This window comes from Betta splendens, chromosome 8, assembly GCF_900634795.4.
Source record: "Betta splendens chromosome 8, fBetSpl5.4, whole genome shotgun sequence".
Classification (NCBI taxonomy): domain Eukaryota; kingdom Metazoa; phylum Chordata; class Actinopteri; order Anabantiformes; family Osphronemidae; genus Betta; species Betta splendens.
The window spans coordinates 9,736,978-9,758,265 of NC_040888.2; the positions used below are offsets into that span (position 1 = coordinate 9,736,978).

Below are 21,288 nucleotides of genomic sequence, written 5' to 3' on the forward strand. Positions count from 1 at the left end.
GACTTAAACCTAAATCATGTCACAAGACCTGTAAAATGTAGCAGACATGTAGCACAATGTAGCGCACATGCATGTTACATCTTAAAGTGAGAATATGAATAAAAATATTTTTTTTCTATATTTGATTACAATCACAGGCTGAACACTTACGTAATACTTAAATAATAGGTCCCTGCTAAAAGCTGGTTAATGCAATAAAAAGTTGACAGTGTCTTGCTCTTAAAACCTTCCAATCATATAAATCTCATGCTAGCACCTTTGTTGTTTAACGTGCTGCATGTATTCATGTATTCATTAATATTATCACAGATTAAATTATAACTTACATTTTGTTTCAGCACCAACATTTTGACAATCTCTGCATTGTGATTATAGAAAATCTACATAATGGTGTTATATTGTGGATCACTGTGTTTATGACAAATTATTTTGAATGTGTGCATAACAGTAAAATTGGAGGCTCCAGATTATGCTGTTTTGCATTGCTTTAATTAATTTAGTCACTGTGATGATTCATTATTATATAATATACTAGAGTTTTAGAGGTGGCTGTCATTTCTGTCTCCCCCACCCACATAAACTTATATATGGCGCTAACAGCATTGGAAGTCATAAAATAAACACATTCCATGACAAATCTAATCCATGATTATGTACTTTGGCAAATATCTATTACAGTCACAAAATTAAACCACCGTCCTATGACTTGAGTTCAGCCACTTGTCGCCTGAGCCGCTAGGTGGCGCTGCTGCACCGGCCTCACGTGTTGATGCCCAGTCTGCCTCCAGCAAAGAGAAGCGTGTGGTTGGATGCGAGCGCCACCGACCTGACTGTACTTCCAGATCGAACATGGCGGTCTCGGTGTTCAGCGGCGTGCGGCTCCTCTCGATCGGAGACGCGAATGGAGACATACAGCGGCACTCGGAGCAGCAGCCCCTGCGGTTAGAAGTCAAAATCACACAAGATGCTGCGCTAATCAATCTCTCCAATGGTGAGTGGGTCTTTTCTACAGCTGCTCCTCGGACGCTCGGCCTGTCTTAAGTAGCAATGCTAATGCTATGCAGTGCTAAGGCTTATATAGCTAAGCTGCGGCTAGCGACCCACGAGCTAACCCATCCTGGGAAACAACGTTGCCTCCCCCTGCTTGGTCACGAGGGAGCCGTTAAAACTCCCAATTTTCTGTAGTCCGGTGAGGTGTTGATGGTTGTTAAGTTATTGCTACCGAGTGAGTTCACGGAAACCTCAACACAATCGGAGCGTAACACACGCAACTTAGTTAATCACAGCAGTGAGCGGGGGGAGCTAAGTTGTCACGCTGGGTACTTTGGTGCTAGTTAAACAATGCCGTTAGCCTCCCTCCACCGACGATGCGCTGCCCTTAGCGCGCGTGCTTGTGCCGTTACCGCCGTTAGCGCCCATTTAGTCACACACACACGCTACCGTTCGGCCCCAACCGTCCCGCAGAGACCGGGGCTGTTGTGTTGGAAGTTTAGCTGAATTAGCTTCTCTGCGCCGTGGAGCCACGAGCAGGAGGCATCACTTTGTCCCGCTGCCGTCGCGCGCAGATGCGGCTGCCAACGTCGCGTCGGTGCCGTTTGGTCCGACGCCTGTCGTGTCGCGAGGCAGCGAACGTGAACATTTAAACCGTGTTCGGCGTTGTGAGGCGGCGGAGCGCCGCGGGACCGGGCCCTCATTACGTATGCGTGCATCTTTGTTCTCATTGGAACAATAGCCGGGTCCCCGCCGCTTTCTCCCCCACCGGGGGGACGCAGCGGCTCCTATTCAGCGCAGCGTCCCGCTGAAAAGACGCAGTTGAAGTTAAAGAAAAGCTCCAGGAATTTATTCTGTGCCACCGAGGAGCTCACATCAAGCCCGTGCTAAGAATCACCCACACGCTCCTAGAGTACGATTAAGCGCATGTTAAAATTGATCAAAAAACGGAAATTCAAATACAGTTTTATTAGCCACTAGGCGTAATGGAGGTTTTCCGGTGTGTTACTTAAAAAAATAATTTTGAATTCAGATCAAGAGATTTGTTTTGCACATAACAACCTTTATGCATGTCTATGCAATGAGTTTTATAATTGATTAATTAAGTATGTTGATGGTTACAGCAATGTAATATTACAGGAGCTGATGTATATGATGAGGTCACGCTCCACTTGTTTAAAAAGCTCTCTATGTTGTCCTTATTAAAAAGAGAATTGGTCTGTCGGTAAAAATTGCTGCAATTCTTCCTTTTTAATAAACGACCATCTGTGTAGAAGTTTTGCTTGTTTAGTTCATAGATTTTTTTATTGTGGCCGTAATCACAGAAGCAGCTGTAAAATCTGTCCTGGGGCTTGGTGCAACCTAAAACTGAACTGTGGTTCCATTCATTTCCAGTGTAAAAAGCTTTCAGGATACAGGGATAATGTTTGTGCTGGTTCCAGGAGGTTGAGCAAGGTCCTTGTAATTCCCTGTAAATTAGAGTCAACCCACTTAAGAGTCTCCTCCTGGCAGCACATCGCCAACATCACTTTGACTAAGTTAAAGAACCCTAAACAAAGACAAAGGTGGAACTGTTGACAATTTTCTTGTTTGATTCCTATGCTTATGTGTGTATGTATAAATCAAATATTGTGAATTATCATATTCCTTCCTCAGTATTATGACTTGTATTGTCTGTGTTCCCGGTAATGCGCAGTTATTGAGGTGTTACTGGGCTCTGAGCCTCATCTATAACTAAAACCTGCATTTGTTTAGGGAAGTGTTGCAAATGGAGGCTGATGTGAGTTCTGTTGCACTTGAATGGCACTTTCACCTAAGCAATGTGTGTTTAGCCCTGATCACATGACTATAACATGTTATCAAGTTACTGGATGTTGGTGCTGGAAACATAAAACTGAACTAATGTCCTGACATAAAATTATGAGGCTCAGAAATATTAAATTACTTTAATGTAAAGGACACGATTTACAAAATCAATATATAAGCTGCATAAATTTAGAGACTTAACCTTTTCGCTCAGAAAATTGCAGTGTGTAACGGTGTGTTCTTGGAGCTATTGCTGGTACTTTCATTGTGAAGTACTTTTAACCAGTGTTGATGTCTGTAGACAGGAAATTCAATGTAAGTGAAAATCCTGGAATAGCAAAATGCTTCATTTTTGTCTGCACAGAGCTCATCTAGATGTGTGTTCTGAGAAATGTGTTGTTTTTTTTTGTTCAGCTCAGCACCAGATATCAGTGTTTGTTGCTCTACTTCCACATTACATGTGAGCAACCAAGGGAGATGAAGAGGATTAGGCTGTAGTGTATTTAGCTGGCCAGTGGTAAATACGAAGCTGATACGTTGGGCCAAGTGTGGATAACAGTTAGAAAACAATCTTAATGCTATGATTTGAACATGTTCAACCACTCACTGAATTATTAAAATGTATAAATCGCCATTCTTTGGAACTTCTGATGACTGTGTCCATATATTTATTTTTTTTCTCACCCTTTTTCCTCCTGCCTCCCATTCTTTCCAGGAGAGGAGGCGAGTATGTTCAAGTGTTCTGTTACCAGGGAGACGGAGTGTAGCCGTGTGGGGAAGCAGTCGTTTATCATCACTCTGGGCTTCAACAGTGTCCTGCTACAGTTTTCGTCACCGGCAGGTAAACAAACACTCATTTACAATCAGACTTGAGCAGGCGCAGCATCATATATTCAAGTTTGAGACACAACTCTGCTGACGCAATAACAGAATTTCCTTTAAAACTAAAGTCTAATAGAAAAGCAGACAATAGGTAAGGACACAATGACTCTGCTTTCTCTTTATATCCTCAGTGAGTCAGTGTGCCGTAGCTTATGTAAGCAGGAGCATGTGTTTCACAGTAACTTCAGTGGAGTCTGCAGCAGGTTTAGTGCAACTTACCTCACCCTTACATCTTTTTTCCTCCAGTGAATGAGCTCATCGGTCACTTCCTCTGCAAACAAACTGTCCAGTCACAGCTTTGGAGCTGTAACAAGTTTGCAGAGCTCGTTGTTCACTTCTTGCTGTTAGTGTGAGGCGTTTGTAGTTGGTGACCGTGTTTCTGCTCTGCTGCAGATTTTCAGTCCTTTTATAACCTTCTGAAGAACAGCCGTGGGCATATTGGTGAGCACTCGGTCTTCAGTGACAGAACAGAGGAGTCCTCTGCTGTACAGTACTTCCAGGTGAGAGGAACATCAACACACACTCATGCATACTCATGCCTACACCCTGTCAGTCTCTCCTACCCGTTCTCTGTGGGTTGGGTTGAGTACCATGTTGCAAATACAGCACATAAGTTTCTGGCTTTCCCTGTAAGATAAAGGATCCCACTGCCAAACGTGGTGACTCGCACAGTGTTGAATTACAGCAGTATCCAGATGTTTGCTTGTGTCCTGAATTGTGCGTTCCTTTATCTTGTCTCTGCAGTTTTATGGCTACCTCTCCCAGCAACAGAACATGATGCAGGACTATGTTCGAACAGGGACTTATCAGCGAGCTATTCTACAAAACCATGCTGACTTCAAAGACAAGGTAACTTTAAAACTGTAGATTTGTCTTTGTTGTGCTAGAAATGAAGTGGACTGTATATAAAAGCGTTTATAGGTAGAGATGCTGCTGTGGCTTCTACATTGACTCGTAATTACTTTTCCTTTGTCACTTTGTGTTTCACACCCTGGAGCTGAGCAGTGTAATGCGGCAGTAACGTTGCTCAGACGGGTCGTTCTGCTGCCTCCACTGTGATGGAATTTAGTAATAGTCAGACTGCTACTGATCTTAGCAGGTCTGGTCCCACGCAGGGCTCTGGTCTGAGCTGGCTTTTACATCTAAATTTGTATATTGAATTTATATCTACAGCCACGATTCAGCTGAGTTATGTCAACTGTTTTGGTTGGCGTATACAGTTTCCTATTTCCTTTATATCTAATAAACCTTTGGTCGATGGTTTGTTGATAAGGAATGTAGCCGGAAATAATCATGATATGGGCTCTGACAGGGCCTAGAACCAGTGACTTTCCTATTAATGAAAACCTGTCTAATAGTTGTGAAGTCATCATTTGGGCCTTTTCTGCAGGTGGTGCTGGATGTTGGGTGTGGCTCGGGCATTCTCTCTTTCTTTGCTGCTCAAGCCGGAGCTAGGAAGGTCTATGCTGTGGAGGCTAGCACCATGGCTCAGCATGCAGAGGTCTGTACACACAATTACAGATAACGAGTGACCTGAAGCTGACGCAGCGTTTACCTGTTTTTTTGTGGACAAAAGGCCGAATAATGCTCCGCTCGTCACCAGGTGCTGGTCAACAGTAACCGTTTAGGGGACCGTGTGGTCGTGATCCCAGGAAAGGTGGAGGAGGTGACGCTGCCCGAGCAGGTTGACATAATCATCTCAGAGCCAATGGGCTACATGTTGTTTAACGAGCGCATGCTGGAGAGCTACCTGCACGCCAAAAAGTTCCTAAAACCCAGTGGTGAGCCACAAACGCCATGAGAAACAACCACAGTGCTCTGTCATGACGTTCGATAGCTGACCCTCCGTGTGCGTGTTTCAGGTAAAATGTTTCCCACCATCGGCGATGTTCACCTGGCTCCCTTCACAGATGAGCAACTCTACATGGAGCAGTTCACCAAGGCCAACTTTTGGTGAGAAAGGGAACGGGTGGAGCCAACTGGGGCCTTTTGAGCTCCTGTAGAATATCATTCTAAATGGGTTGTTGGGCTTCTGCTGTATTTTACAGCCTGGACTTTTTGGTGTTTTTATTATTAAAAAAGCAAGGTGGTGGAATAGGTTCAACTACAACTGAGGACCTCGTTAAAGCACTCACCTTATCACAGTTCTCAAGTGAAGTGTACAAGTAATTGTTTAGAATAGCAGCTTGAAGGCAGGTTTCTGTCTTTTCTGTAGTCTTGTTTTAACATGCAGGTTTGTCTATGCGTGACTGGTTCTGTAATTTAACAGGCTGGTGCAGTTTCCCTATTTGGAGTAGTTAGAGTGGTGTCGATATTTTGGTCTTAATGTAAACCCTTCTCTAACATTCAGATGCATAAAATCACCATCAGTCTTATTCTAAAAAAACGGTCCATGACAGCGTAGCCCTGCTGCCACTGCCAAACCCAGGCCTTTCATCTGTCTGTCTCCTTCACAGTTAAACAGGAGCTGCTTTCAACATTGCCTAATGGATGTAATGACCACTAGGCTCATTTTATTAAAACTAGTGATTCATCCTCAGTCCACAGTTTCTAACAGTTTATAAACCTCAAGGCATGAAACAAACAGTAAACTGCTCTGGTGGTGTCCATTAACCTGTATACATGAGCAGAAGCACCTCAGAACCAGAATGAACAGTATAACGTCTGAAGGACAAGTTAGAGCTTTACATGTTTGGTCAGGGTTTAAAATCCTTTGAAAGAAGCACTAATAAGCAATGAAGAGGTAAAGGCCTCACACATGTAGTCTGTGTTTTAATGCTGCTCTTACCTGTATTACCAGGAAGATTATTACCACTCCACCCCTCCAGAAAAGACAAACTGAACAGCTGTTAATAGATGGGAATATGTGTTTGTATTTTTAGACATTTTCCACTAGTGGAGCTTTCCTGTATAACCACCATGTGATGAAATGTGTAACATTTAATTAGTCACACTCTAAATCAGGCGTTAAGTTAAATGAAATGCAGCACTTCATAAGTGTTAAGTTAATTGGACTCAATTTGTAAGTCCAGTTAAACACAGAAGTATTTGCTCAGTTAATACATTTGTAATGTATGTGTTGTGGGTGAAGTCAGGCTTTGGTAGATGCTGCCAAAGCCTGCAAACAGTCACAAGGTGGCAGCCCTGTCCCAACACTGCTCAACAAAGACTTGGGTTGTGCCCAGTGTTCTGCCAAAGACCTGTGTTCTTCCCAGTCAAGATGTGATGTGCTGCTTGGATTATTCTGTTAAATTTTATTATTCATTGTAATTTAGGATCAAAATATCTATATTAATTAATTCATATATTTTTTCTAACCGTTGTTTGAACCTTTGACACTCACCTGGCTCATTTTCCCAGTAACCAGGTCTAATGTGTAGCAATGTAAAATCTTTGTTTGTTACTGGTTAAGTAAATAGTAAAATGTAATAAATGGAATAATTAATCTAAACATGCAGATGTGTGTGTCTCACAAAGGTACCAGCCCTCCTTTCATGGCGTGGACCTCTCTGCCCTGCGGGGAGCAGCGGTGGATGAGTACTTCCGTCAGCCCATCGTGGTACGTTACCTATGACACACACTCTGTGAAAAGCAGCTGTGTACTTGTATGATGTGCTCTGACCTCCTTCCACAGGACACGTTTGATATTCGTATCTTGATGGCCAAGTCAGTCAAACACACAGTTAACTTCCTGGAGGCCAAAGAAGAGGATCTTTATAGGTGAGCTTCTGTGTGTCATTTGATGGAATACCATTGTTGCGAGGACAATTTAGAAATTAATTCTAGGTTTTAGAGTTGATTTAGTTTAGAATAAAGGTTGGGGCAAGATAATGCATTGTGTCTGTGTGTTATGGGATGGACATGTATTAACTGCATGTCCTGTGCCTTTACAGAATAGAAATTCCCTTTAAGTTCCACATGATGCACTCGGGTCTGGTTCATGGTCTGGCATTCTGGTTTGATGTGGCTTTCATGGGATCAGTGTAAGTCTGACATTATAGCTCTGAATGTTAAGAGGTGTCGTATGACTTCCACTGAGTCGTCCTATCTCGTCTCCATCCTCTCTGCAGAATGACCGTGTGGCTGTCAACAGCTCCCACAGAGCCTCTCACCCACTGGTATCAGGTGCGCTGCCTGCTGCAGTCTCCCCTCTTCACCAAGGCCGGGGACACTCTGTCCGGCACCGCCCTGCTGGTGGCCAACCGGAGGTATGACTGCTCACCCTCTGTGGACATTAGGAGCTTCATGATAGATCCATGCAAATTCAAAGTCATGTTCCCTCATATTTAGGATATTAAATAAGTGACCCAGCTAAACATATGTTACAATGTAAAAGCGTAGAGGAAGTAAGTAAAGAGGAACCAAAACAAAGCTTTTGCCGAGCTGTCATTTTAAAATGATTTAGTTGCACACAAAGGCTACAGCTGTTGCAGTGAGAAATAGCAAAGAATGTAAATTTAAAAAAAATAGTATTTAGTTCTGCATTTGTTTGTGGAAGGTTTTAGTGTCACATTTGCTTGTCACAAACATTTAGAACAAGTCAAACCTCTTCTGTCCCTGCAATTTATCAGGTCTTAACCAAACTACAAATCTAACAAACCACAGTGACACAAACTCCCCTTATAATTAATAATGACTGTGATTTGTTCCCCCGCCACCAGACAAAGCTACGACATCAGTATTGTTGCCCAGGTGGACCAGACAGGATCAAAGTCCAGCAACCTTCTGGACTTGAAGAATCCCTTTTTCAGGTGAGCTATGGTCTTGATCCCATTGAGCAGCTGTGTGTGGATGACACAGACTAAAGGTTCAAGAATGACTGCGTGGCCGACTAAGGGTGAATGTGTGTGTCTGCAGGTACACAGGCACCACCCCCAACCCCCCTCCTGGCTCACACTACACTTCCCCATCTGAGAATATGTGGAACACAGGGGGCACCTACAGCATGAGTCAGGGAATGGCTGTATCAGGTGAACACACATGGACACTGGTGGATTAAATGTCCTCCATGGGTTCTCTCAGGTGGAGCCCTGACTCATGGGCAGCTTCCTGAATGTTGTTACTGAAGTTTAAGAGTAAGAAATCTAGACAAAAACAGGTGGAGCTCAGTGGGCACCGTCTGCTTCTGTGTATTTGCTGGCAGTGGGGACTTTGATACACGGTTCTATTCATTTAATGAACTCAGTCATTACTTATCTCTGGTGCACTGATCATGGAAGTAGCACACACACACACACACACACACACACACACTAGTATTAATGCCTTCCCTAGCCCCTTACCCTAACCATCACACACACACACACACACACACACACACACACACACACACAATGAAGCACACTGGAATAATTAGTAAAACCAGTTGAACCAGTTGTCTCCCAAGGTTCCATTTACACACAACACCTACTAGTATTAATGCCTTCCCTAGCCCCTTACCCTAACCATCACACACACACACACACACACACACACACACACACACACACACACACACACACACACACACAATGAAGCACACTGGAATAATTAGAAAAACCAGTTGAACCAGTTGTCTCCCAAGGTTCCATTTACACACAACACCTATTAAGTTACATGAGTTGTGAGACTATTCCGTCAGGAATAATGGTTCAAGCATCAGCACTGACCAGAGGTCCATTCAGTTTATATAGCACTGACACAACAGCACAGAAAACTTCACAAATCCTCCAACAAGTGTTTGATCTCAGTCTGACCTAAGTCCTGTTTAGTCCTTCAGCTCCTTCAGGTTGTAGCAGGTTCACCTCCCTCACACGTACTTGTCTAGGTTCCCACTGGACGGCCTTCTGGCATGACACCAGTGGGTTATCAGCTGACAGACTGCAGGTGGTGTCTGATCTTTGAGGTTTCTGTGCTGCATGCGTTCTTGTTTTTGAGTTTAAGGGTTTCAGGAACAATTGAAAGCAACTCCCGCTGATAGGTCACACTTCAACACATCATCCAGGAAAAACTAATTAAGACCCAAACTCTGTTGACCTCTGAATGTCTGCAATGTCACCAAGCTGAAAGGATGGGGGAGGGCTCTGTGCATGTTTGTCCTCATAGCAGATGTTGTGTCTTTCTCTTTTAGGGATGCCTTCAGCTTATGACCTCAGCACAGTAATTGGCAGTGGCCCGGCAGTGTCTCACAACAACCTCATCCCCCTGGGTACAAGTCTCACTCCTTGCAACATGAAACCATTTTGAAAGGCTCATGTTTATGTCAGGTCTTTGCAGTAGCACGTTACTGGCTCAATGCTGACTTACTGCTTAATTGGCCTAAATCCTCATTTTAAAAACAAAACATGTTGTCCAGGATCATTAGCTTTTCACTGAAGCTTAAGAAAAAAGAAGTGCTAACATACAAATCCTTAGTTGAACGTTTTGTGTTTTTCCGTTTTTGCTTTTAAACTCAAACATATAAATTGCTATGTTGAATGTTAGAATGCAACTAACTACCTTCTCTCTCCTTGGTCATAGTGAACACAGGAATTGTAAACCATACCCACTCCAGGATGGGCTCCATCATGAGCACAGGAATCGTCCAGGGTATGTCCACCTGTACAGAAAAGAACAATGAGCAGCTTTAAGTTACTTGTACGTGTTACACAGATCTGCTTGTTGATTTCCACTGTTGGCTCATCTTGGCCGCTGAAGGTAACGCTTTGTTTTTCCTTCCAGGAGCCACAACGGGCCAGTCTGGCCCCAGCAGCAGCGGTACTTACTATCCTGTTACCAATCAGTTCACCATGGGGGGTGCTGCCATCTCCATGGCCTCACCTATGGTCATCCCCAGCAACACCATGCATTATGGCAGCTAAAAGGAAGACCTTGACTAGACCTCTTCAGCCTCCCCGACCCCGCATGACCGATTTCCAGCCTCTCCCAGTGGAGACCCTTCCCCAAACTGACCTATCAGCCGCAGCCAAAACCGATATACCAAAACCAGTGTTGTGCTGGCACTTCCTCCACCCTGACCACCGCCGTCGCCCTTTTAGGTTCACCAACATATGAACATGTCTCAATACGCTCAGACGCTCGTATCCGTCCAGACTCCCAGCTACAAACTGTTTCCGTTTCTCCCTCTTGGATTCATTGGGACTATAAAATATGCACAGCTGTAATGCACAGCAGTTGTCATCTCCCCCTTTCTGGCTCTCCACGCTCCTCTCAGTCCTTCCATCCTTTGGTGTCATGATGACCCAGAAGTGTTTTGTTCTCACAGCTCTCACATCTGTACCAGACTCTCACTGAAAGACTTTCACATGTATAGTAGGACTCTACTATCATCATCAACACTCATTGAACTGCCATCTTAGCTTATCATGTTGAAGTAAGGCAAGACGAAACGGTTTAAAGGTTGAGTTTTCTCACATTTCCCTGTTTACTCCTTGTGTAGTGTTTATAGTCAGACAGATATATTACAAGACGTACGTATGTGGAAAATGATTTTTTGGTGTTTTGAGCAAACAAGTGTAAGTTTTGCTTCCTACAACTATTGGGAGAACGTTACCTTCCATGCTGAGTGATGAGATGCATTGACACCTGATCATCTGTGCGTATGCTATTGCGTATGCGATTATAGCTTGCTCACATGGTAGCATAAGTTATTAGTGGTATTAAGTGCTTTTTAAGCTTCTGCATTGGAGAAAGAAGCCTTGATACGTCTAGATGGTAGCATCAGGTTCTGATATAGATCTGTCTGGTGCTCAGAGTAGAACATAGGAATCTATTAATAACTTCTTTTTGCACAGTTTCTTGACCTGCTCAGGAAAATACCAGACTGTTTAGATGATCAGTGCATTAGGTTTCTAACACTGGGCAGGTAGTTGGTCACAGCGTCGCTGAAAACAAATTTGAACGAGAGTTAATCGCATATGTCAGAACTGTAAAGTCTGGGAATGGAGCAGCGATAAACTGAGTGATTCAGTGATGGCAGAACTGGTGGTTAAAAGCTGATGAGTGCAGCTTCACATACACTTGTACTGTGTGTGTGTCACGGTCACCGTAGCTACTAGAAAAGCAGGAAAAAAAGAACATTGTAGTGAAATAGTCGAGCACCTGAAGCATCAGTGAACAAGAGCCACTGCTCCGCTTGTTTGCACATCCAGAAAACAAAAAGCCAGGCGACACGTTGTGAAGACCTGACACTGGAAATTAATCAACGGACTAGGATGGATCGAAAACCGTTTTCCCTTAAGTGCTGGGTTACCCACAGGTGAACCTCACGTACTGGTTTTATATCTTAAATGTCTGAACCTGGCGTCTCCTAATCATCCACCGTTCATTGTGTTGTCTTCATCAATTGTTCGTCACTAGTTTTTAAACTCTGCTGCCAAACACCCTGCCAGTTTCTGTGGATACAGTTAAACCTGTGTCAAGAAATGAAGGGACGCCGTTAAAGTTGGGCAGTGCCAACAGAGTCCGATCTATGAGCAGCCTGTGGGTGATTTAGATTTTCCACACTGAGCATGGAAGGTGACGATAGGACACTCTCCTAAAACCTTTAATTATGTAAACCTGCAGCAAACCTCCGGCTGCTCCACAGTCTCCACTGAGCCCCTTCTCTTCAGCCGAGTGGATGTTGCAGCAGGTGCCCCTCAGACGGGTCGCGTGTGTGAAGGACAAACCCGTGAGGACCAATGACCTGGACGCCGTAATGAGGAAAGCTTCGCCGGACTGGCAGCATCCTAGTTTACATTCTTGCTTCTCATCTCAAACTCCTTCTAGTCACAGACTTGATGGTGAAGACAAGGGAGGTCGTCCCGGTCCACTGTCTCCCTCACCTGGTCAACAAACGACGCCCGACGATGCCCAACACCCACAACCTTCAGCAGTAAAAGGGAGAAAAGACTGACACATGTTGCATTGCTTCCAGTGTCGACTATAGGACTTGGTTCATTTGAAATATGAGTTAGCAAGTTTTACGAAACCTGGCAAAAATGTTTGTAGAATTAACCTTTTTTTTGTTGTCTTTATTGTTTTTCTTTCACAGTTTAAAAAATAAGAGCAAATTAAATGTGGTGATGATGTTCCAAACCTGTTCTGGGATCTGGTCTGGCACTGATTTGTTCCTTCCTGTTTGTACCATTGACCGTGGAAGCTCCACGTTCACTGAGTGAAGCCCGGAGGATTTTATGTTAATTTGTCTCTGTTGTGTTTCACGTCGGTGCCTGTTCAGTAACTTCACTTCAGTCAGAAAGCTTGTCCTGAGTGTCTGCAGTTTGAGTTGTGGCCTTCATGTTGTGGTCTGTTGGGAGCTTAGTTCAAAATGATGATAGATGAACACAGATCTAGGTTTATGTCATATACCAGTGGTTTGATGCCAGTCAGGAAAACATTGACATTTAACTTGGTTACAGTGGAAAAGTGTCTGTAATTAACTAGATCCTGAAACCTCAGTCTTACGCGACAATATTATTCTAATAATGTAATTATGTAATTATTATCATGTGAAGGCATGACCACATCAATGTAGGAACAACCTAGTGATTCACCGATCTCTGAACTAAGGTCTTACTTCATTCAGTTCATTACAAAAGTGGGACCAGAACACAAATGTTTTATAGACTGTGTAGACGCCCTAACAAGTCCAACGGAGGCAGTGGAGAGGATGAACCAACAGACTGAAGCGCCGCAGGTTCAGGGAGCAGCAAACACAATAAGCAGCTCTGAGTCTGGAGCTGGTCCTTGTGGGACGGGCTTGATACCGAGGCTCTGCCTCCCACAAGGAGATCAACATTCTGAGAGCGATGCGTTACGTTGGCGAGACATGGAACTGTGAGGTCTGACTGCCATCATTAAATGCTCTGGATTTAAGGATTAGAAATTCTTTGCATGTGTAGATTCATTTTCAGGCCTTTGAGCACATGATCATAGACTTCAACAGAATAGAGTTGCAAGATGTTCAGAATGTTGTGTCTTTTCAGACTGTAGTTTCTGGTTTTTAGAAGTGAAGGCTGTTCATCGCTGCCTTATCACCATTTGCCCTGTTGTCTTCTGTCTCTTCTGACCCTTCATCTACTGCCTCTATAGGGAGCCTGGAGAACCAAACTGGTTTTCTAATCTGCACTTCCCAGTTTTCCCAGCCGGCGCCTTGCAGCAGCCTCTGTTTCTCCAGTTGTCTTCCACCAGGTGTCTCCACCTCCTTCACTTTCCCCTCCCGTCCCACACATCCAGCCTTTACCTCTTCTATTTCCATTTCCATCATCACCATCTCTCCACCAAGCGTGAATATTGAGTCCAGCGCTGGGTGAGAAATCCCACTGAAATAAGATTTATACCAAAGAATACAATTATGTTGTGAAGCACATTTCAAGTTTATATTATTCATGAGCGAATGATGAGTAAATATTTTATATATGAATAATTTATGATGCATCAAAACAAAAATAGAAACATTGGGGATGAGCACAGGTTAAAGTGTTGCAGTGTTCAGCAGGATATAGACTCAAACCTGACGACCCAAACAATAAAGTCCGTCTGTTCACTGTTGTTCTTGTAACTAAGCTGAGCTGCTCGTTCCACGTCTGCTGTTGACCTGCATTTACAGTGGATGTAGATCCATGTACGCTGAGCACAGATGCAGACTGATGGTTCTACTACTAAAGTTAGGTTGCTAGGATACAATAGCAGGCTCCGGCGCGGTGGAGGAGAATGAGTGCTGGGCCTGCGTACAAGGACGGGTGGCTGTAGAATCAGATGGTGAGCGGAAGAAATATGTATTCATGAAAGAATAAAGAAGAAACACCAAAGAAGAAGAGGAGAAAACACAAACACCGGAAATAAAAAAATGAGAATGTGAGAGACGTGAAGATTTCTACTGAGTGTGTGTGTGTGTGTGTGTGTGTGTGTGTGTGTGTGTGTGTGTGTGTGTGTGTGTGTGTGTGTGTGTGTGTGTGTGTGTGTGTGTGTGTGTAAAGCTCTGGGGAGTGAGGCAGGAAGAGAAATGAGGTTGGAAGACGAGAAAGAAGGGCTGCACCACGTCCTCCTCCTCCGTACTTATCGGGCCTCTCCTGGTCTGAACCTGCTCCTCGCTCCTCGTTGTGTTAACATTCAACATGGACTCGACTCCTTGTTCCGCTCGAACTCGTCGGTTTAGACTCATCGCTTCTCATCAGCCCCGATGCAACAACAGTAGCAGCACCTTGAAACTATAAGTATAAACCCAGAGGCAGCCAGAGTTGGTTTATCTCCCAAACATGGAGCGTTTCCCTCAGCATCTGGTGACTAAAGGAAAGTAAAAGGTCCAACAGACGATGACATTTAGATATGACAGAAGAATTGAGAGATGCAGAGAGTGAACGAAGCACTCGTCCTGTAGATGCAGCAGTTTTCTACCCTGAGGGGAAGATCTTCCCCTGAAACCTAAACAAAGCCCACAGTCGGCTGTGTAACACTATGCATCACACACACACACACACACACACACACACACACACACACACACACACACACACACACACACACACACACACACACACACACACACACACACACTCACACACTGCTCACAGTTACAGCTCTGAATCCAGAATGAGATTAAATAATTGATAAGCAATGCTCTGTGAGATGAATCTGCAGACAAATCACATCGCTCGCCATTTTAGTGGGAAAAGAAAACAGCCGCTCTTAAACAGAGGATCTGGGTCGAGCGCGGCGGCGCTTTTTCAGGAAAACGCACGTTCAACTGCATTGAGGTCAGGAACGCGACGCAGCGACGGCTTCGCTGTGGAACACGGAGCCGACGCTTCAGCACCGGCCTCATCCCTGCAGATAATGGAGCTGCATCCTGATGCCGTTCATCATCAATAAATACAAGACAACCTGGATCCTCAGCAGCTGCAGCCGCTTCAGCACGTAAAAGCTGATTATTAAAAATAAAGATGATTTATGTATGAGGGAAAGCCTTCATCATTCACCACAGTTGTTTATAGTGATCACCCAGAACTTTATTGTTTCTTCTACTATATTAATACTATACTATTTTGTACAATATACTTTTGAAGTCGATGATCTGCACAGAATTCAAAAAAGCAGCAGCTCCCATGACGTGTTGGTGGAGGGAGAGCAGCATATTCCTACCATTCACACATTATCATGGCAAAAATGGAAAAACACGCTTTGAAGATGAATCCGCCGGTCGCCTCGGTTCCCAAACACTGTGGGCTTGTTAAAGCAGAGATGGTGCAACACAGCGGTAAACATCCTCATCAAACACGCGGCTGTAGCGAATACAAGGTGAGAATCTACTGATTTACACCAAGACTAATGTGCAAATATATTCAAATTAAATATAGGTTCATAATTACTTAATTTATATTTTTATACCATTTGTGAACTTTATTATCTTCTTATATTACTTGGCAGTTATCAACCATTGTACATCAGTCCCACACAGAGTAGATATCAGGATAAATTCTGATCCTTCAGATCAGTAAATATGGTTAAAATGTGTTTTTAACAATATATAATGTTTAATTGAGAAAATAAGTTTAACAGAAAATGTAAGAAATTGAAAAGAGCAAACATTAGACTACTTGTAAAAAATGTATGTAAGTGCTGAGGACTGTGTCCCTGAAGATCACCATGGTAACCTATAGGGTTGGTTGGCAGCATCCACTCGTGATGAGCTGAAGGAGGGTCAGTCATTTTACATCAGCTTCCAGCCAGTGAAGGTTCCAGGCGTTAGTCTGTGTCTCAGCCACCAGCACGCTGTCGTAGATCCTACGGTGACGGAACCGGCTCTGATGAAACCACCAGAATCGTTCTGGTTTTGACTGTGGCTGCGCTTTTCTCTGCTCTGCTGTAATAAATCCTGCTGCATCCACTACGAGCCCAGCGGCAGCTACAAGTATGATATAATCTATAGGTGGTAGGTTTAAGCACGCTGAAGCTGGACGTCAGCATCAGCATTACATCAGCATCCCTCACAGTCGCAGGTTAGTTCCTGAAAAGCTAACAGGTCCGAACCTTTTCACTGCAGTGAGTCGGACCGCTGGTTCAGGTGATTGAGCTCACGCTGGTGAACGCAGTAGGAACAAAACACTTAACATAACTCAGCCTGCTTCTTAGCGACACACTCCATGGACCCGTTGACTTGACAAAGCTTAGACGTTTATTTAGAAACCTGTTGGCATTTTATTAGTTACACCTCTGTGGCTGTAGACACACACACAGAGTCAGACAGACGCTCAGTCCTTCTCCTCCACCTTGTTGTGACGAAGGTCCAGTCAAACCTGCTCCTCCCGTCGACTCTCACACACTTCGCTCCCTTCCAGCTCGGAATAGAAAACACGATGGTGTCATTTACTGATTGTCGCTAAACATTCACTGTGTTCCCCCGGAGCAATTTGAGCTTCATCAATTCATTGTAAAGTCTCACACATGACACGAAATGACCGTTGGAAAGTTACATTCACGTCTGCAGAGCAGTGAGTAAGTAGAACGTCCTGTGGCTGCTCTCTGTCCGTGGGGGGTCTAGAGTTTCCATAGAAATAAAGAGAAGCTGGAACACGCTGACGCTTCATAGATGTTTCTCCTGAGAAGCTCTCACTGAAGGAAACAAAGGAGTGAGATGTTTGGCTTCATTTAGTTAAACGCTGATCTGACGTTTCTTATGGAAAATGAAAAAGCACATTTAGAGACTTTTAAGCAGAAGAGGAGTCTAATAATAATAATAATAATAATAATAATAATAATAATAATAATAATAATAATAATAATATAAATAATAATAATAATAATAATAATATAAATAATAATAATAATAATTTAGCCACTTTGATGAAGCTGTACTTTTTTTTTATTGCACAGAATGTGTTTGTCGGGTCTCTCCCCTTTTCTTGTGCTTATTACTTTGACACTAGGCAGAGTAAACATACGGCTGCATGACTTGTGTTTGTAGTTGAGGGATAGTTAAGTGTGGGCCACAGCTCTAAACGTCTGCAGTGGCGGGTGGAGCCGTTCATCAGGTTGGCAGGAAGTATCCATCCTCAGCGGAGGATGGAGCTTGCGGCCTAAAACCGGCCCGATGACAAACCACTGGACCTTCTGAGCTTCAGTTTGCTCTGTTCTCCTTTATATCACACAAATGAAACACCTGAAGAACGTCATGGGTCCACCCGGCAGGGCTTCGGTGGTTCTGGTTCAGACCTTCATGCTGGAAGCGTCTCATGTACATGACTGTGTGTTCAGTGGACTCAGTTCGAGGTTTTCATTCATCTGTGGTCAGGTTTCCAATGTGAACAGGACACGATTACAGTCGAACAGCATGAAGACGCCTTGAAATAACATCCAGTCTGAGAGTTTACACAACACGAAAACAAGACGGTGTACGAGTCCGTGTGAGTCACACGTCGCTCTGTATGTTTGATGTTTGATGCTGGGAGTCCCGGCCGGCCGGAGCCGCGTTGGCCACAGTGCAGTGGTGAAAGTGTGGTGAGTGGAGGCTGCGGCTCCAGCCCGTAGTCAGCACGCACCCAGCGTCCGCCTCTCTGTTCCGCTGGTGCTTGACATGCTTTTGTCTTCTACTTCAGGAGCCACTGATTCACTGAGGGAGAGGGGAGCAGAGAACAGACGGAGGAGAGGGGATAATTAGCAGAGGCGCGCTCAGCGGAGTAGAGTCAAACAGAACAAAGAGGCGCCGCAGGTTCCAGAGGAGAGAACCAGTAAATGTGCCTGAAGACAGATAATGAGAGACAAAGGTAAATAAATAAAATAAAAGTGTCCCAGTTTCCGCACAGCTGTCCCACAGAGGACGGCTCAGAGGAGGTGGAAGCTGGAAAACGGTAACCGCGGCCACAGGTGGATGTTGCACGTGTGTGTCGTCACTTGGTTTGGTGAGTAAACGTAGTCTACAGAACATGACGGGTTCCCGGGGCCTCATCTGAACAGACGGCATCAGCATCAGGACCGGCACCGGCCCACTTCTCTAAGTTTGTTGGTTCAGAAAACAGGCGTGTGATGGTCAGAGGAGACGCATTACACTGGTTCTTGCCTATTTGTCTGTAGTATTAGCGGCTAATTGTGTCAACACATCAGAGTTAGTGAGACACGAGACTGGCAGGTAAGAAGTCATGGGGTTTCCATGACAACCAGCAGCCTGCTCCCAGATCTCCTGTCAATGCTCGGTTCTGAAGCGCAGCCTTCGTTTGTTTGTTAAACTGCTCCGCTCCTTTTTTTAGACTCCATCAACCGCTAGTCCTGTAGCTTCACGCAGACTCCGGCTGTGAGCGCTCAAACATCCTGATCAACCTACAGTGATTATTCTGCTGTTCTATGTTCAATGAAGTGGAATAAACAGATTTAATTCAGTTTAATGTGCTGAGCACAGTCTTTACAGGCTTTATATATATATATATATATATATATATATATATGTGTGTGTGTGTGTGTGTGTGTGTGTGTGTGTGTGATTTGTATGATATATATATATGTGTATACACATATACCATATATTCCTACAGGCCCTTATCAAGGAGAAGCTGAGGCTGTGAAAGCATTGATGTTGTAGAGCATCCTGGGCTCCACTGCATCAAAAACAAACATGCTCACGATGCAGAAGAGGCTCAGTTGTGTTTTGATACAAGGACGCCTCCACCTCCACATCTGCCGTGTGTCATATACTCGCTTCGTCTCTACCGATAACCTCTCCTGCTTTCACACCCTTCGCGTCCTTCGTGGACGTCCTTAACGTCCAGTCCTCTCAGGCCTGAAACCTCACGTCAGGTGTTTCATGTTGTCAAATAAAGTCTTCAAGGCGTTTCATCAGCTGTCAATCAGGCGAAGGTGCTGCAAAAACTGTTCTGTAATGGCGATAAGCAAAGGTGTAATGAGGAAGCCTGAGCTCACACAGTCTGTCTGTTAGTCCTCAGGTTGAAGAGAAGACAGACAAACCCGCCTTGAGATGAACCTTTATTCGTCTCCTGGCGGCCGTTTTAGGAATATGAAGCAGTAAAGATGATTTTGTGCACAATCTGTCTCACGGAGTTTTATGTGTCTCATCTTATGAGCTCCTCTCTCTACTGTCTCTAACCTTTCCCATCCAGGTCCCACTAATCCCAAAGGTGCTGTTGAGTAGGAACAAGGTGCTTTAAATTCCTGACCACTGCTGGCTCCTCTGCCAGCATCACCTGAGATGAAACACACCACAGACTGCGCCGAGCCACAGGACACGTCTTCGGCCTCCACTGCAGCATCGGCTTCTTCAGTTTAAACTATAATAATAATCATGGAGCAAAAATATTTTGCCTTATTGCAGCTAATCACAAATATGTACACCAACACTACAACAAAAAAGCCGGAGGATTTGTGAAGAAAAAAGGCAAATATCAGTCAGGGTTCGATGCACTGATAATATTGTGAGTCATCCTCCACCTTTTACAGGAGGGAGGAGGTCTAAGCACTGGGTCATATCCCATATAAATGATGTTCTGTGCCAAAGCCAACCTGTGACACTCACTGGACCTAAACTCACCATTCCACTGTTGGTTTAATTAGCTACTAACGCAAATGCGGAAACTAATATGAGAGGTTCCTCATCCTTCACAGAGCGAAGAAGGTTCCAAACGTCTCCCACTCACTCATCTGTGGCCGGATGTGAGCAGCTACTGCTCCAAGGAACTTGTTCCAATTCATATTGGACAATATTAAAGGTAAACATGTTGTAAATCAAGACTAGTATACTACACATTAATTATCCCTGGTTGGAACCACAACACGGTGATCTACTGGGCAAGATTACGAGTTCCTGGCACCTACTGGTCCTACGTGGGCGGAACAGTGTCCGGCCTCGGCCACAGGGGGCGACAGAGAGCTACTTGGATTCACAGGTAGGTGTTAAGTTTGGTAAACGATTATTTGTTCAAACATCAAACAAGTCCCTGAAAGTGTGAAACCGATGTGTCCAGTGTCTAAAGCGTTTAACCATCACCTCTGAACCCACCTCTGTACTGCGGCCGGACGGCCCGGTTGTTGGGGCAGTTCCTTCCCTGCTTGCTGAAGTTGATGTTGGTGCGGATGCAGCGCTGCAGCAGCGGCTGCGTGGGCCGCGTGTTGTCGCTCATACTCAGGAAGATCTTGTACGGCTCGTTCTGGCTGAGCAGGCGCAGGGAGTGCATCTGTCGGAGACGTGGGTCGGGAAAGAGGGAAACGGGGAGGTTAGGGTTCAAATACTCCGTCTAAGGGTCACAGGCAAGGTACGAAACGCTGAGCAATTAGCCAGCAACGACGTGGGACGCGGGTCAGGTTCAATTAGCATTTGACTTGACCCATTCACCATCAGCAGGTCCTAAGTGCAGTGTGTGGTACCTGTCTGTCTGTTAGAGGTCTGCGTTCATTCTGTGGGGCTGCAGTCGACTCCAACTCAGAGATGAGTTGGAAAAAGCTGACAGACACGTGAGAACAAAGGCTGAGTGAGTGTGAATAAAGCTGGAGTAGGAGCAGACGGCGTGTGGGAGCGGACTCCATTGATGCGTGCGGCTGAGCTCTGGGAGGTGACGCGTTGACAGCGAGCTCCCTGAACTCAACACCGATATCCAGAGGCTGTTTGGGGCTCGAATCAGGTCCAAGCACATGAACAACGCTGATGTA

The 21,288-nt window shown here is 44.6% G+C and overlaps 2 protein-coding genes across 3 annotated transcripts in view; one reads left to right on the forward strand and one right to left on the reverse strand.

Moving 5' to 3' along the window:
- Positions 1 to 39: 39 nt before the first annotated feature.
- Positions 40 to 12,739, forward strand: carm1 (coactivator-associated arginine methyltransferase 1). 2 transcript variants are annotated; one of them, XM_029158027.3, is made up of 16 exons: positions 40 to 991; positions 3,512 to 3,637; positions 4,072 to 4,178; positions 4,423 to 4,527; positions 5,069 to 5,179; positions 5,282 to 5,459; positions 5,541 to 5,631; positions 7,156 to 7,237; positions 7,313 to 7,398; positions 7,572 to 7,661; positions 7,749 to 7,886; positions 8,340 to 8,429; positions 8,536 to 8,648; positions 9,788 to 9,865; positions 10,177 to 10,245; positions 10,378 to 12,739. In XM_029158027.3, exons 1-16 carry the CDS (start codon positions 850 to 852, stop codon positions 10,515 to 10,517), a joined length of 1,746 nt encoding a protein of 581 aa, XP_029013860.1. In that variant the 5' UTR covers positions 40 to 849; the 3' UTR covers positions 10,518 to 12,739. The 2 variants fall into 2 exon arrangements, with proteins under 2 accessions (XP_029013860.1, XP_029013861.1); XM_029158028.3 differs by having other exon boundaries at positions 10,177 to 10,293; positions 10,378 to 10,518.
- A 4,051-nt stretch (positions 12,740 to 16,790) lies between these two features.
- The window catches only part of LOC114860431 (carbonic anhydrase-related protein 10-like), a 30,744-nt gene continuing 26,246 nt past the window's right edge, over positions 16,791 to 21,288 (reverse strand). Inside the window, exons 8-9 of the mRNA XM_029159020.3 lie at positions 20,642 to 20,816; positions 16,791 to 18,247 (exon numbers count right to left, since the gene is read on the reverse strand). Of these exons, the coding sequence (XP_029014853.1) occupies positions 18,225 to 18,247; positions 20,642 to 20,816 (198 nt within the window). The 3' untranslated portion in view covers positions 16,791 to 18,224. The remainder of the gene's footprint in view (positions 18,248 to 20,641; positions 20,817 to 21,288) is intronic.

Coding starts and splice junctions, on each gene's coding strand:
- carm1 (XM_029158027.3), top strand. CDS start 850: ATGGCGGTCTCGGTGTTCAGCGGCGTGCGGCTCCTCTCGATCGGAGAC. Junction 992..3,511: donor GCTAATCAATCTCTCCAATG/GTGAGTGGGTCT, acceptor CATTCTTTCCAG/GAGAGGAGGCGAGTATGTTC. Junction 7,238..7,312: donor ACTTCCGTCAGCCCATCGTG/GTACGTTACCTA, acceptor CTCCTTCCACAG/GACACGTTTGATATTCGTAT.